We start from the raw sequence: 14,249 nt of genomic DNA on the forward strand, positions 1-14,249 counted from the left end.
TTTTATTTTATTTTATTTTATTTTATTTTATTTTATTTTATTTTATTTATTTTATTTTGTTTCTTTTGAGTGGGAGGAGAGTAGATTTTTCACTCTCGATTCAATACTGCAAATAATTTATAGGTTACTTTAGTTTTCATAAATTTCTTCTTGGCATCCTGATATATCACTACAGTGTTTCTATACATGAATTTAGTTTTACTTATCTCGAGTTAAATTGTGGTTCCTTAATCTAAAGTCAGGTCTTTCATAAATTCTGGGAAATTCCAAGAAATCATCTGTTTGATTATTACCTATCCCCATTTTCTCTTTCATGTTTTTGGACTATGAATTTAATATTTGCTCATTTTAATCTATTCTCCATGATTCTGTATTTATTATAAATTATTTTTTATCTTTAAACTGCAACATTGGATATTTCTTCTGATATGTCTTCTAGTTTAGTAATTCTTTCTTCAAACATACTAATTTATAATTTAATCACTCCTTAAAGTTTATAATTTCAACACTGGTTTTGATTTCTAAATGCCCTATTTGGTTCCTTTTCAAGTCTGCCTGTTTTCCTCTGGGTGTATGTATGGTTGTTTTAACTTTATTTATTTTGAGAGAGAGAGAGAGAGAGAGAGCACAAGCAGGGGAGGGCAGAGAGAGAGAGGGAAAGAAAAAGTATCCCAAGCAGGCTCTACATAATCAGTGCGGAGCCCTACCTAGGGCTTGAACTCACAAATGGCAAGATCATGACCTGAGCCAAAACCAAGCATCAGACACTTAACTGACTGAGCCACCCAGGTGCCCCATTAGGGTGTTTTATTTTAAGCATGCTTTTGTTTTTTCTTTATCTTTATCTTTATCTTTATTTTTATTTTATTGTTTGTTTGTTTGTTTGTTTGTTTATTTATTTATTTATTTATTTATTTATTTATTTTTGAGAGAGAAAATGCACAAGCAGGACAGGGGCAGAGACAGAGAAGGGGGGGCAGGGGACAGAGAATCCAAAGCGTGCTCCTCCCTGATAGCAGTGAGCCCAAGGTGGAGCTTGAACTCACAAACCTTAAGATCATGACCTGAGCTGAAGTCCGAGGCTCACCCAATTGTGCCACGCAGGCAGGCCCCCTTTGCCTTTATTTTTTAAATATGTTTTGACTTCCTTATTTTATAGTGTTTATTATATTTTAGTCTATAGTCTCTGTCATATACCTGTTGTGAGACTGAAGCACTATCTACTGTGCTAATGAGGCATTTAGATACTTTTTAAATATCTGAAGATCTTAGGGATTTAATTCTGCCATTTTTTGGATCTGCTAAATTTCCACTCACCAGATATATATTTTTTCTTTTGCTTGCTTGTTAGCTCTACTTCTTTCCTCCCTCCCTTCCTCATTTCCTCCTCCCTCCCTCCTTTTCCACTTTCTTCCTTGTTCCTTCACCCCTTTTTTATTGTAATTTTTTTGAGCCTGTCTTCTATGTTTTTTGGCCCTGTGAAAGTCTTATGAGGCCTGTCTTGAGGCCACAGCTTTCCTGAACAACCTGACTCTTGTCTGAAATATTGTATGCCCTGAATTCATCTTTACTTTGCTTTTTTTTTAATTGAGGTTTTTTGAACTATAGAAAGTAGAGCTTATGACACAGTTTCTCATCTATAAATTTTGGGATATCTATATATATCTATATACTATATATTTATATCTATATCTATATCTATATATATATATATATTTATATAAATATATAAAAAAATATATATATATAAATATCTATATGTATTTGTATATATATTTTTTTCCGTTCACAATCCAGGCTGAGACCTCTCTTCATACTGGGAGGGGATATTATCTCCTCCAATCTTCCACTGAGGGTTTAGCCTCTGAGGGTCCTGGGTCTATGCTCAGATCCACACCTTAAGAGCAACTAAGAAATTATCATCTGTTTAGTGTTGATATTAAGACCCAAACATCTAGATTACTGATCCAGCATTCTTCTACTGCCTTTGTGGGAAAAATCAGTCTCTCTCTCTCTCTCTCTCTCTCTCTCTCACACACACACACACACACACACACACACACACACACACATGCCTACACATATTCACAAAGCTATGGAAACTCAATAACCTAGTTTTCAGTTCTCTTTTCATTTCTCAACTCTGAAAATTTGTATTATTTTCTTGCACATGCACTGTGTATTAAAATGTTTGGTTATTACTTTTACATTTTTCATTTGTCTTCCTCATTGCCAGAAGTGTTCTATATGTCTTTCTAGCTCTTCTGTTAATTTCATTCATACATTCCCTGGATGGATGTTCCATTTGACCTCTAAGGGTCTCTTATATCAGTAGTGATTATTTCTAAATCTATCACACCAGCCAATTTGTAGCTCTTAAAATTTCACTACATCTATCTTACACATTACTGCGGCTATTTTGAAAATTTTAGTTTTTTAAACATTTTATCTACTCTGATTTCTGGGTCTTCAGGAATGCTGTCTTTCTAGAATATTCTAAAAGCATCCCTTCCCCTCCTGTTCTCCTGATTTGATGTGAACATATTATTCATATTGGCTTGTATATAATTTCCTCTGGTGTGCAATAGCTGAGAGTAGTTTTGATGCTTCTGTTCTGGGTTGCAATAACACCTTGTGTTGCTTATATCATGACATTTATCAGAGATTTATTGAAGTCACTTGTTTAATTATACTACAAATATTTTCTTACTAGATTGTAAGCACGCTTAGAAATGAAAATGGTGAACTTTGTATTCCCAGTATTTAGCACCATTTTATTCATTCATTTATTCATTTATTCTAGGTGATGTATCACTAAGACCTAGATCTCTGTCTTGTATAAAGCTCCCAATATTTTGAATGATTAAAACTTTTGAAACAGTTTTCTACTGTTTTACAGAGGAAACACTTGAGACCAGAGATGTTAAGTAACTATCCCCAATCATATATTAATTAGTGAGAAAATCAGGATTTTATTCCAGGTTTACCTGCCTACAAACTCTGTTCTTTATATAGGACTTACGTGATGTATAAAATGAGGTTTTATGTAACAACAAAGAAAGAGCAGCAAAATGAAGATTATTTGTGGTACAATGTTTTCTTATGGTTTTCACCAAAGTATATTTACTTTATTGGATCTTTTGAAGTCTGTCCTCAGTAAGTACCAATTCTCAAGAGCCATAGCTAGTATCATTATCAAGAAATGTTATATATTTTCCCAGAGGATATAGTCCTATAATCTATATAATTTGAAAAAGCACTATTTTCCCATAACCACATTTAATTATACCTTGGAATAGACAATAATCAGAATTAAAATATAAGTGCAAGGCATAAACGACAGATAGAAGAATTAAAATTTTCATCCTTCCCCAAATTTTTCTGCACTATGATGTTTTAATAAGTATTGGTATGATCAGCATGGTATGGGGAAAAATAATATATTTTGGAAGCAGTCAGACTAGTATCCAGATTTTACTCTGATACTTGCTGGTTATGCAGTATATCCTCAGGCAATTTACGTTGTTTTCTTTTACAATTCAGGTTGGCTATAAAAATTTCAGGGCTGTTGTGAAGAGTATAGGTAATGTATATACATAGCTAGCTTAATATCTCATACTTAGTAAATAATAACGTGTAATGTGCATTGTATTATCTCCTTCAGGTTTAGACAACACTTTCCTATCCCTGGACTTCTATAATATTTTTAACTTGTCGTTTATTTTAATTTGGATCCTGTATACATTTTCCACATGATGGTCACCTTTATATACATATAGGATGTGGACTACATACTCTAAAACAAACCTATGATAGCTTTACTTTGAGAGTTCAATAATTAGTTAATTAGAATTATTCATTTTGAGACCAAAAAGGAGAAATAAGTAGGAAGATTCCTAGAGATAGGAAAGAAACAAATTGGATCTGAAAACTACCTCTAAGCTTTGTATACTGGATAAATAGTAGTACCATACCAACGACGATTACCCTTGAGAGAGAGAGAAAATTGTTGCCATTTACATAATAGCATACATATAACCTGGCAATAAATTTTAAGTGAAAGATATAATAGATAAATTGAGCACACCACCTGCAACAATAGAAGATTTTTTAACAGTCCATTACTCCACATTAAACATTCTATGAGGTTGAAGTAACTACAGAAATAAAATATAGTTTTCTTTAGTGTAATTTTAATATGAAAAAATGTAAGCCACTTCCATTTATATATTTTTTTCTCTTTGTCAGAGTTAATCAGGTAATCTTTCCAAGTGTCTTGCAATCTGTGTCTCATGGAAGATCCACAGTCAAAGGATATTTATATAAAGTCAAGAAAGAAAAGATTGTGTTTAACATTTAACTCTTTGTCAAATATAAGAATTCATGCTGGTATTTTAAAAAGAACAAGTACCTAGAAACAGACTGAAATATTCAGATACTCTTTTTAACTTTTAAATTAATGCTAATAGGGAAGAACAGAGAAAATGTTAAATTTAATTTAAGTAGCTTTTGTTTTATTTTTTAGGAGAAGATGTATATTGTTGTCAGAACTCATTTATCTGTCACTATTAGATACTGGTGATAACATACTAAGAAATTATGGATACATTATTTTCCAACATTAGTGAAAAATGAAGTGTCCTATATTATACTTAAATTTTTGGTGGAACTCCTAAAATGTGTTTCACATTTGACTGCATTAAGTGGAGAAAATCCAAAGATAATTTAACGTTTTAAATGTATTCTTATATTTTTTTTCTGAAATTCAGTTATTATCTTTTATTGGAATACTGTGATAATCGCAGGAGTTATTTGGGAGATATGCCCCATTTTTTTGCTAATAAAATGCTTTCAGGGTGTTGTGCATTTGCAGAGGATGTTTCTTCTGACTTCTTGACCTTTAGGACTTAAAGGACCTGAGAGATCAAGTTACAAACCTGACATCTGTCACCAGAGAGGCATTGTGATTTATTCTAGGTCACAGTGCTTTATCAAGGAAACATAAATGAAACATTAGTAATTTCACTCCCTTATATGTGTCCCTTCAATTAATACCTCTGTTCTTTGTAGTGATTTGCCCTATCCTTTCTTCTAGTCCTCATTTTTTTAAAACTTTATATAATTTGCCTCTTGTCCTATACTAAATCAGACAATGTGGTTACCAAGAGAAATAATGTAACTATTATGTAAAAAATAAATCAGAAATGAGATACATCTATCTAAGTACATATATGCATCATATGCACGTATGTATGTTGTATTCTCTGTGGTCAGGTATATGACTTATTTTCTTAGAGACTGAAGGTATCCCGGGTTTTAGATTATTTTATTTATTTTGAAAGTTTTTACCCTTTAGAAGCTAACGTTCAGATTTGGGTCACGAAAGGGACTGGATTTTAGACTCAGAATCTGAGAGGTAGAATCCTAAAGGTCACTTGGAAAACTTACTGAACAATAAAGTATTGCCAAATTTCAGATTATCCAAATGCTTGGGGTGTTTTATCACTTTCCTGGTTAAATGTGTGATTCTGGTTAATACGTTCCTAAATTTATAGAAGAGAGATTAAAAAATGTGAAGTAACCTGTTATAGATTCAACAAGATTTGATGTTTTTCAAAACTAGATCTCATCATATCTTAGAATCTGCATTTTGATTTTATTCATTTTAACTATAACTTACACTGATGTTTGGTTTAAAGTCACTATTCATATCTACTGTACATCTTCTAAACATTAAACATTTATGCAAAGAAGAAAACATATTTTGGACAAATTTCCTGTTGATTCTTGAAACATAAACACATAAGTTTTCATTATCTTGTCAGGTAACAAGAGAAAACTCTGTTAGAAGTATTGATTAAAGGATGCCTTGGGCATTTTCACTTCTTTTGAGCACTTCCCCTTATATGTCAGAAAATTTGTTGAGTCACATCATGGATAGCTTTTGATACAGTCTTTTCTCTCTTCATATCAGTGATTGCCTCCTTTTTACTGCTGTCTTTGAATAATGTTTAGGCTCTGATCACATTTTGGGGGTTTAAAAATTTAAATTTATTCTATAATTTGTATCTTGAAGCACGTCTTTGGTAATCATAAAATTTAATGGAGATTTGTTCAGTTTTAGGATAATTTTGATTCATATTCCAATACCTCAGATGTATATACTCAAATGTAACCACACAAAGAAATAGCTTTTTAAGAAGCGAAAAGCAGGTAATCAGTGCCATATCAACCAGATCTGGTATGAGCCCACCACTTTCCCTACATGTTATTTATGAAGTAATATCAATTTATGTTGTCATTTGGGTAAATTACCAGTAGTAAACATGGCTGTCATTTGTAGTCTGCTCACTGGTTGCTACTGCTGGTCAGTCTGCCTGATTCTCTTTTCCCAGCTCAGCTACACACTAGAGAGAATTCTCATGGGCTCCAAAGTTGACTTACTCTTTCACCATTTTACGAGTGAGGATGAATATTTTAGCCTCCAATGTAATTTGAAATATTGTGAAGATACGGCACAGGATATGTCTTTGACACTATCATGCAAAATTAATTTGCTCACATTTTACTATTCTAGCTAGTTGTGACTTGCCAAAAATTATACATTAATATAAACTTTTAACTTAACAATTTCATAGTTTTTAATAAAGGAAAAAATGCAAATCATTCTATAAAAGTTCTAGCAGTGTCATTAAAAATTCTTACTTTCTGACAATACCATCACTCATGTGATTCACTGGTTAAAATAGTATGAAAGTGCTCAGTAACATAATTTTGGGTATTCTGTAAAGTCCTAACTCTTAGGGATGATCCAGAATAGGCCTGCAGGGGACCTTTGGGAAACATAACTGTTAGACAGGCCCAAGTCCCATAAGAAGAGCAGGTCCAATATGAAGTCTGATTGTAACTGCCATTCAAACCTTCTTATCAGTAGTGCAGTGCAGGGAACTGCTGTCCCCAGGAAGAGAGCATGATGGATGAGAGCATCCTTTCCAATAGGTGAGAGGGCCTAAAAATGGAGGGCAAGGGCATGGAGCAAACTGCCCATGTGTGAGCCCCTTGACTCAGCCTTCAGGCTACCTGGGATTGGTACTTAAAATATTAAAAGATTTTTTGTATTCCAAGATTTTATTTAAATCCAAGTTAGTAGTAGAAGTTATTGATTCATCACTTACATATAAAACCCAGTGTTCATTACAGGTACCCTCCTTAATGCCCATCACCCATTTTAAAAGAAAAATGAAGGATAGACCTAAAGATGCATGACCAAAATCATTAGGTAAATCTTGCATGTTCTTCTCTGTAAAAAATAAATTAAATATTGACAGTGTTATAGAATTTAAAGTCTAAAAACTTTAGTTTTTAATTTTTTTTAAGTTTATTTAATTACTATTGAGAGAGAGAACACAAGCTGGGGAGAGGCAGAGAGAGACAGAATACGAAGCAGGATCCAAGTCTGAGCTGTCAGCACAGATCCTGATATGGGGCCTGAACCCACAGACCATGAGATCATGACCTGAGCCGAAGGCAGACATTTAACTTACTGAGCCACCCAAGCTCCCCCAAAGTTAAAAAAACTTTCAAGTATTGCTAACAGACACATGAAAAGTTGTTCAGTATCACTCATTATCAGGGAAATACAAATCAAGAGTACAATGAAATACCACCTCATACCTGTCAGACTGATTCAAATTAACAACACAGGAAACAACAGATGTTGGCAAGGATGCAGAGAAAGGGAACCCTCACTCTTGGTGGGAACACAAAATGGTACAGCCACTGTGGAAAACAGTATGCGGGCTTCTCAAACATTAAATAGAACTACTCTAAGACCCAGCAATTGCACTACTAGGTATTTGCCGAAAGGGTACAAAAATACAGGTTTGAAAGGGTATATGTACCCTGATGTTTATAGCAGCATTATCAATAATAGCTAAATTATAGAAAGAGCCCAAATGTCCATCTACTGGTGAATAGATAAAGAAGTTGTGGTATATATACACAATAAAATATTACTCAGGTATAAAAGAGAATGAAATCTTGCCATTTGCAATGACGTGGATGGAACTAGAGTGTATTATACTAAGCTAAATAAGTTAGAGAAAGACAAATACCATATGGTTTCATTCATTTGTGGAATTTAAGAAAGAAAACAGGCAAACATAGGGGAAGGGACAAAAAGGAGAAAGGCAAACCATAAGAGACTCTTAACCATAGATAACAAACTGAGGGTCCTCAGGGGGAGGTGGGCAAGGGATGGGTTAAATGGGTGATGGATAATAAGGAGAGCACTTGCTGTAATGAGCACTGGGTGTTATATGTAAGTGATGAATCACTAAATTCTACTCTTGAAACCAATATTACAGTGTATGTTAACTAGAATTTAAATTAAAACTTGAAACAATAAAAAATGATAGTGTTATGGAATTTAAAGATAAAAAAACTTTAAATGATTGAAATCTCCAACATTGTAAAATTATGCAGTAGTGACTAGTATGGAAACCAAATGCTAAAACAGTGGAAGTATTTAAAGACACATTTCTAATAAATACAAGGAAGTCTACCATACATAATGAAACAATTTATGAGAAATACTTAAACTTCAAGTTGAATACATCTATATACTAAAAACATAGGTATGGTAAAAGCAGCTTAAGTACATTCATGGATAGTAAATGAAAATAATATAGGAAATTGGTGATGGAATAAAGAATGGAGGGAGAGTTTGATGAAGTGAACTCTAAAGACCTGTTTTTTTATTAAGGAAATAATGGCCAGTTTTAGGCAAGCGTAACTTTTCAGAGTTTATTTTCTTACGGCTAAAATGATTGGATATAGTCAGTGTTTTGTTTTAAGCTAGGAAAGATATTGTTATTATTCGTATATCCTGTAAATAGTATTCAAAACTCCAAAAAAAAACTACAGATAAATATTTGTGTAGTTAAATAACAGGTTAATGCTTTGGCTGAAGAAGTTTGGACAGCCAAACACTAGCCTGCTCAGCCATGTTGGTAGCCTTGAGACAGAGCCTGTAGAGTACAAGTTGAAAATATTTATGGTCTCCCTCCCACCAAATATAGACTATGATTGTAAGCCACTTGTTTTAAGGAGAAGAGCAGCCATTTGCTACAAAATGGCTTTGTCTCCAGCTGTCAAAAGAACAATATAAAAGAATGTGGGGCACAGATCTATCTCCATGTGTCAGTTTCTTTGTATCAGTGAACTGATGGAGGTTTTTTTTTCTTCTTTTTCTATTTTTTGATGTCTGTTAAATGAGCTCTTGTGGGTGATGGTTTTATAATTCCATGAATATTGTGCTGAGAGCTAAAATACCTGGTATTAAGCACATTATGTAAACTATGTGAATTGCTTTCACCATAAATGAAAGTCTTTTTCCTGGCAATTGTATTCTTTGATTACTACTACCTTTTGCCATTTCTTTTCTTTTTCCAATCAGTCTAGATTATCTGATCATCTTATGACACTTTGCTGAATTGACTACTCCTTTGAATTAGCAAGTTACCTCTTTTTAGAATCTTTTTCTATGCTAATTCTATGGTTGTCTATGTTTAAATTTTTTGTTGTTACAGATATTTAAGGGTTAGGAAAGGAGGTCTTTGGATTTAATAGAGTAAAATTTCATTTTGAATTCTAATTCTTTACTGTTGTCGATTTTCAGAGAATTCTTGTGTTTTGTGCTTTGGGTTTTTTTTTTTTTTTTTTACCTTAGAATTCACTCCTCGAAACATTTATAACTGTATGATATCCATGAACTGATTTTATTGAGATGTTTTGTTTGTTTGTTTTTACTTTCACTTTGTGATGTTGACATCTCTAAAAGGCAAACTTAGATCTTACTATCCTACTTGGTTCTCTGTATTCAGAAAAGGCCTTTCCGTTTAAAGTATACACGCGTTACTTTGCGTATAATGAATACAAATGGTCTTTCACCATATGATTCTCCTTGCCTTTCAGTCCCTGTACAGTATTCACTTAAAAAATATTAAAAGTATGGGTGTCCTCAAGAAGTTTATGTCACTATATTTGTATACTGCTTCCTCTGTGCCTTTTGTCGAAGACAGGGGTGGAGTTCTGGTCCCATTAGCAAATGAGATACAATTTAAGCCAAGCATAGTCAGTAACATCTTACCTATTGAGTGTTTTTATGCCTTTCCTAGAATTTCCAACTTGTGAGCCACTGACTCAATTTATATGCAAAAGTGGAAGATGCATTAGCAGCAAATGGCACTGCGACTCTGGCAAGTACTACTGTTCACTGTAATGCACTGATTTGATTGGGGGCCTGACTGTTGGTGAGACATAGTTCATAAGAGAAGCTTGCAGAGCCAACAAAATGGCTAAGACAAGTAGTAAGAGGGCACCTGGCACTTCAGCGGGGATTAGCATTAAGAGTAATGGAGGTCAACATCTGTCCCATGGGGCAATGAAGAGATTTGTGTTCAGACATTATGCTGGACATCGTCTAATTCAACAGATGTGAAGTAAAGGGGATAATTGAGGATATGACCTGGACAATTTGAGTTCCCCAAAGTAAAGTGCTCTGTACTCTCAGGACATAGGAGTTTATAAATTATTATGGAATTATCCAAATGGTCTCATTTCTGCCACCTTGCTATTTATGTACAAATGATGTTTTTTTTTTTCTTATACTCAATTGTATCCCTATGCTGAATTATACCGAACACAGGTAAATGAATTATGTATAAGTCATACATTCTCAGCCACTGATTTCAATTTAATCTATTTCCACTTCACATTTCTCTCACCTCCCTCCTGCAATGGTTGTTAATAAAGAATATAAATCATTGCTAATGATAGTGACAATTTCCCAGTATAAATACACACTTATCAGTTAGTAGGGGAAGGGGAGGAAGTAGTCACTCTTCATGTTGGAGAATGGAGAAGAAATGTCTGAATTAAAGATACGGTTATACACTGTGGGGTGTAGAGAGATTGTGGGTCTGAACAGTTTTCCACAATAATTATATCACCAGCTGTGTCATTTCATGAAATTCCTGCACTCATCATTGTCCTCTCATTTTATAATTATTTCATGTCGCATAGATTTGTTGTCAATGGTTAGTCATTTCTGAGTGAAATGGAAATTAAATTTTAAAATCCAAGTCAAGGATTTCTTTTTCCCTCTTTGGTTAGTAGTTGATGTGAAAGCACAAAGGAAGCAATGTCAAAATGAAAATAGTTCCCCCACTATCCATGGGAAAGTTGATCATTGATTCCTTTATCAAAAACAAAAGAATGCTCTATATACAAAAAAGAAACGTTAGAGATTTGGAAGAAAAATTTTATTCCTGGGTCAGTTTTCACTCCCTTGATGTTGGTGCTTCTTTCCAGATGATGACTGTGGGGACGGCAGTGATGAAGTTGGCTGTGTTCACTCTTGCTTTGATAATCAGTTCAGGTGTTCCAATGGCAGATGTATCCCAGGCCACTGGGCCTGTGATGGTGACAATGACTGTGGAGACTTCAGTGATGAAACCCAAACCAATTGTACCAGAGAAGGTCAGTAATTTTGTGACTCTATGAACTATCATTTTAAATTGATAAATATATATATATATTTATATGTTTATGTATATATTTATATATATATTTATATATATGTATATATATTTAATATATATATTAAATAAATATATTTATTTAAATATATATATAAATATATATTTAAATATATATAAATAAATATATTTATATGTATTTATATACATATATAAATATTTGTATATATTATATATATATTTATATATATATATATTTATATATATTTATATATTTATATATTATATATATTTGAATATTTCAGAATGGATATTATATTTTACTCAGCAGTTAAAAACATGTATATTTGGAACAGTGTAAAATAATTTACAGATCACTTTCACTCTTTTATTTGTCTGGTTTCTCATTTTAATACCTCCTTATACTCCGATACCTTCTGTGGTTTTGCTTCCTACTTTCATTAGATGCTTTAGTTACTACGACTTTAATTCTCTCCAACTTCTAAATTGCCAAACCCCAAACCCATCTCCAAGGAAAACAAACAAGCATACTAAACAAAGAAACAAGACATAATTTTTATTTTATTTGAACACCAAATTTGTTTCCTTAAGGCTTGAAATAACCTCCTATTGATTGTTGATTCATTCCAACTGAATAACTCCTAGAATGCAAGCTGCAAGAAGGAAACTTGACAACAGGTCGCAGCATATCCATGGGCAGCCATACCCTGTCATTTGCATGCGTTACTTTGCAAAATTTGGTCATCCATAGGGCATGTTAACAAATTAGAAATCATGTTGGAAATATCATAGGAAAAAATCATTAGGCTGCCAAACATTCATACAATCAATAACATTTTTTTTTTTAGTAGAAGTTTTCTTTCTGCTTAAGAATTTGGAAGAATTTGTCATTCACTCGTTCATTTATTCTACTAATATTTATTGAAGACTTTCTATGTGCCAGTCACTATGCTTGTAGAAAAAGATAGATAAAAGGATAAAGATATGTGGTCCCCATTCAGCATTTAAAATCTAGCAGGCAAACAGAGAATAAAATGATCTATTTAATGAGTTGGGTATTGGAGTGGGAGGCATATATTGAATGACAATAAGAAAGGAATCATTTTCAAAGTGTTTTCAAGGGCATATATTTGTCTTCTGCCACATTTAATAACTTAGAAAATTTCTATAGTTTTTTCCCTCTGATGTGATTCCTTTTGTCTTTTTTGTTTGTTTGTTTCCTGTCCATGTCCATCCCTCCCTCTCCTCTTTCCCTTTTTCTTTCTCCTTCCCTTCCTCATTCTCTCTCTCCCCCACCCCTTTCTTTATCTATATCTCATTCTTGTGTCAGTTTCTCTCTTATTTCAGTTGGTCCACTAATACATATGAACTAGAGCTTTATTCATCAACAACCTTGCATGGAAACAGAAATGCTGTAAAAAAATACTTTTTTTCTCTTTTTTCTTTCTATATTGGAAGCATTCATCTGGGGTGTGGTTGGTATGTCATTACTAAGTTACACTATGAATATAAACTGCATTTCCCCCCACCTCACAGATGTCTTTATAGGCTCCTCATGAGGTGTACATCTGTGGCCTGCTGGCACTGCCCCCCAATATGCTGTGAAAGATAAATTTCCCCAAAGTTAATTTACTTTCATCTCAGAAGTGAGATCCTATCCCTCTTTCCTATGTTTATTTGTCCCTAAATTAAAATAATTATTGCACATTAAGAAGTTTTTGAGAGCTTGCTTTAGCTTCATGAGTATCCAGAGCAAGTGATACACAACCCGTTGTAGCCTCACTAGGTAGTTTCTCAGGTTTGGAGTATAATAGAATCGATGACTATTGAATGTTAATGACCTTCACTTCTAGAGCACCTCACTTTCACTTATATATTACTCTAAAGAATATACTGTCAACGTGAACATCGTGCATTTCTTATATGATTATGGTAATACACTAAGGAAATGATCCAGATAATCTACATGATTCTTGGACATGTTTCAAGCACAGAATGAGGAGAACATCCTGAACTAATTTATATTTATCAGATTATAAATTCCCTAATCAAATACTCCACTTGGTGAATACAAGTTGCAGGAACTGAAGAAAGGGAACAGTCTAGGATGACTTTGCTATAAGACAGAGTATTTCAGAGGACATTTACATATTTTTATCCATCATTATTTTATATATTCTGATACAGAAGTTGTAAAATAATCATGGCACATAGAATTGTTAAAGCTGATCAGGAAAGTCATTTTGCACATGCAGGTTTTGTGAGACCATTGCCAAGGTAAAGTAGAAATTTGATGCAATTAGTCATATAATTTAGTCTCAAAACCTGCTGTGGAAGAAAGAGCAGGGGATTCTGGCTTGGGTTTCAAGACTGGCTGTCAAAACTGATCAAATCCACCGTATAATTGCTCAGCACTTTGCTGTACATTGCCTGGGTTAAAAGAGCATATGGTCTAGTTTCTCTCAACTTAAATTGATTTCAAAAGGGCAAAAACACTCTTGAATTCACTTTTAATTGTAAAGAAGCAGAAGAAACCAGGAAATGGATCATTCCATATATAACCCCCATATTTAGAAAATTTCTGCATTTATGTTCAATGCATATTCTCTCTGAGGAATTTCTATAGTGATGATCATTTTTTTCATCATTAGTATGATTAATATATGGGGAAAGTATTAATTGTTAATC

General features: G+C 33.3%; 1 protein-coding gene across 1 annotated transcript in view; it reads left to right on the top strand.

Annotated features, from left to right (window-relative positions):
- Positions 1-14,249, top strand: part of LRP1B (LDL receptor related protein 1B) — a 1,876,868-nt gene that overhangs the window by 1,188,439 nt on the left and 674,180 nt on the right. The window contains exons 19-20 of the mRNA XM_049615676.1: positions 10,179-10,259; positions 11,374-11,541. Coding sequence (XP_049471633.1) covers positions 10,179-10,259; positions 11,374-11,541 — 249 coding nt within the window. The remainder of the gene's footprint in view (positions 1-10,178; positions 10,260-11,373; positions 11,542-14,249) is intronic.

The sequence above is a fragment of the Panthera uncia genome, assembly GCF_023721935.1.
Source record: "Panthera uncia isolate 11264 chromosome C1 unlocalized genomic scaffold, Puncia_PCG_1.0 HiC_scaffold_3, whole genome shotgun sequence".
NCBI lineage: Eukaryota > Metazoa > Chordata > Mammalia > Carnivora > Felidae > Panthera > Panthera uncia.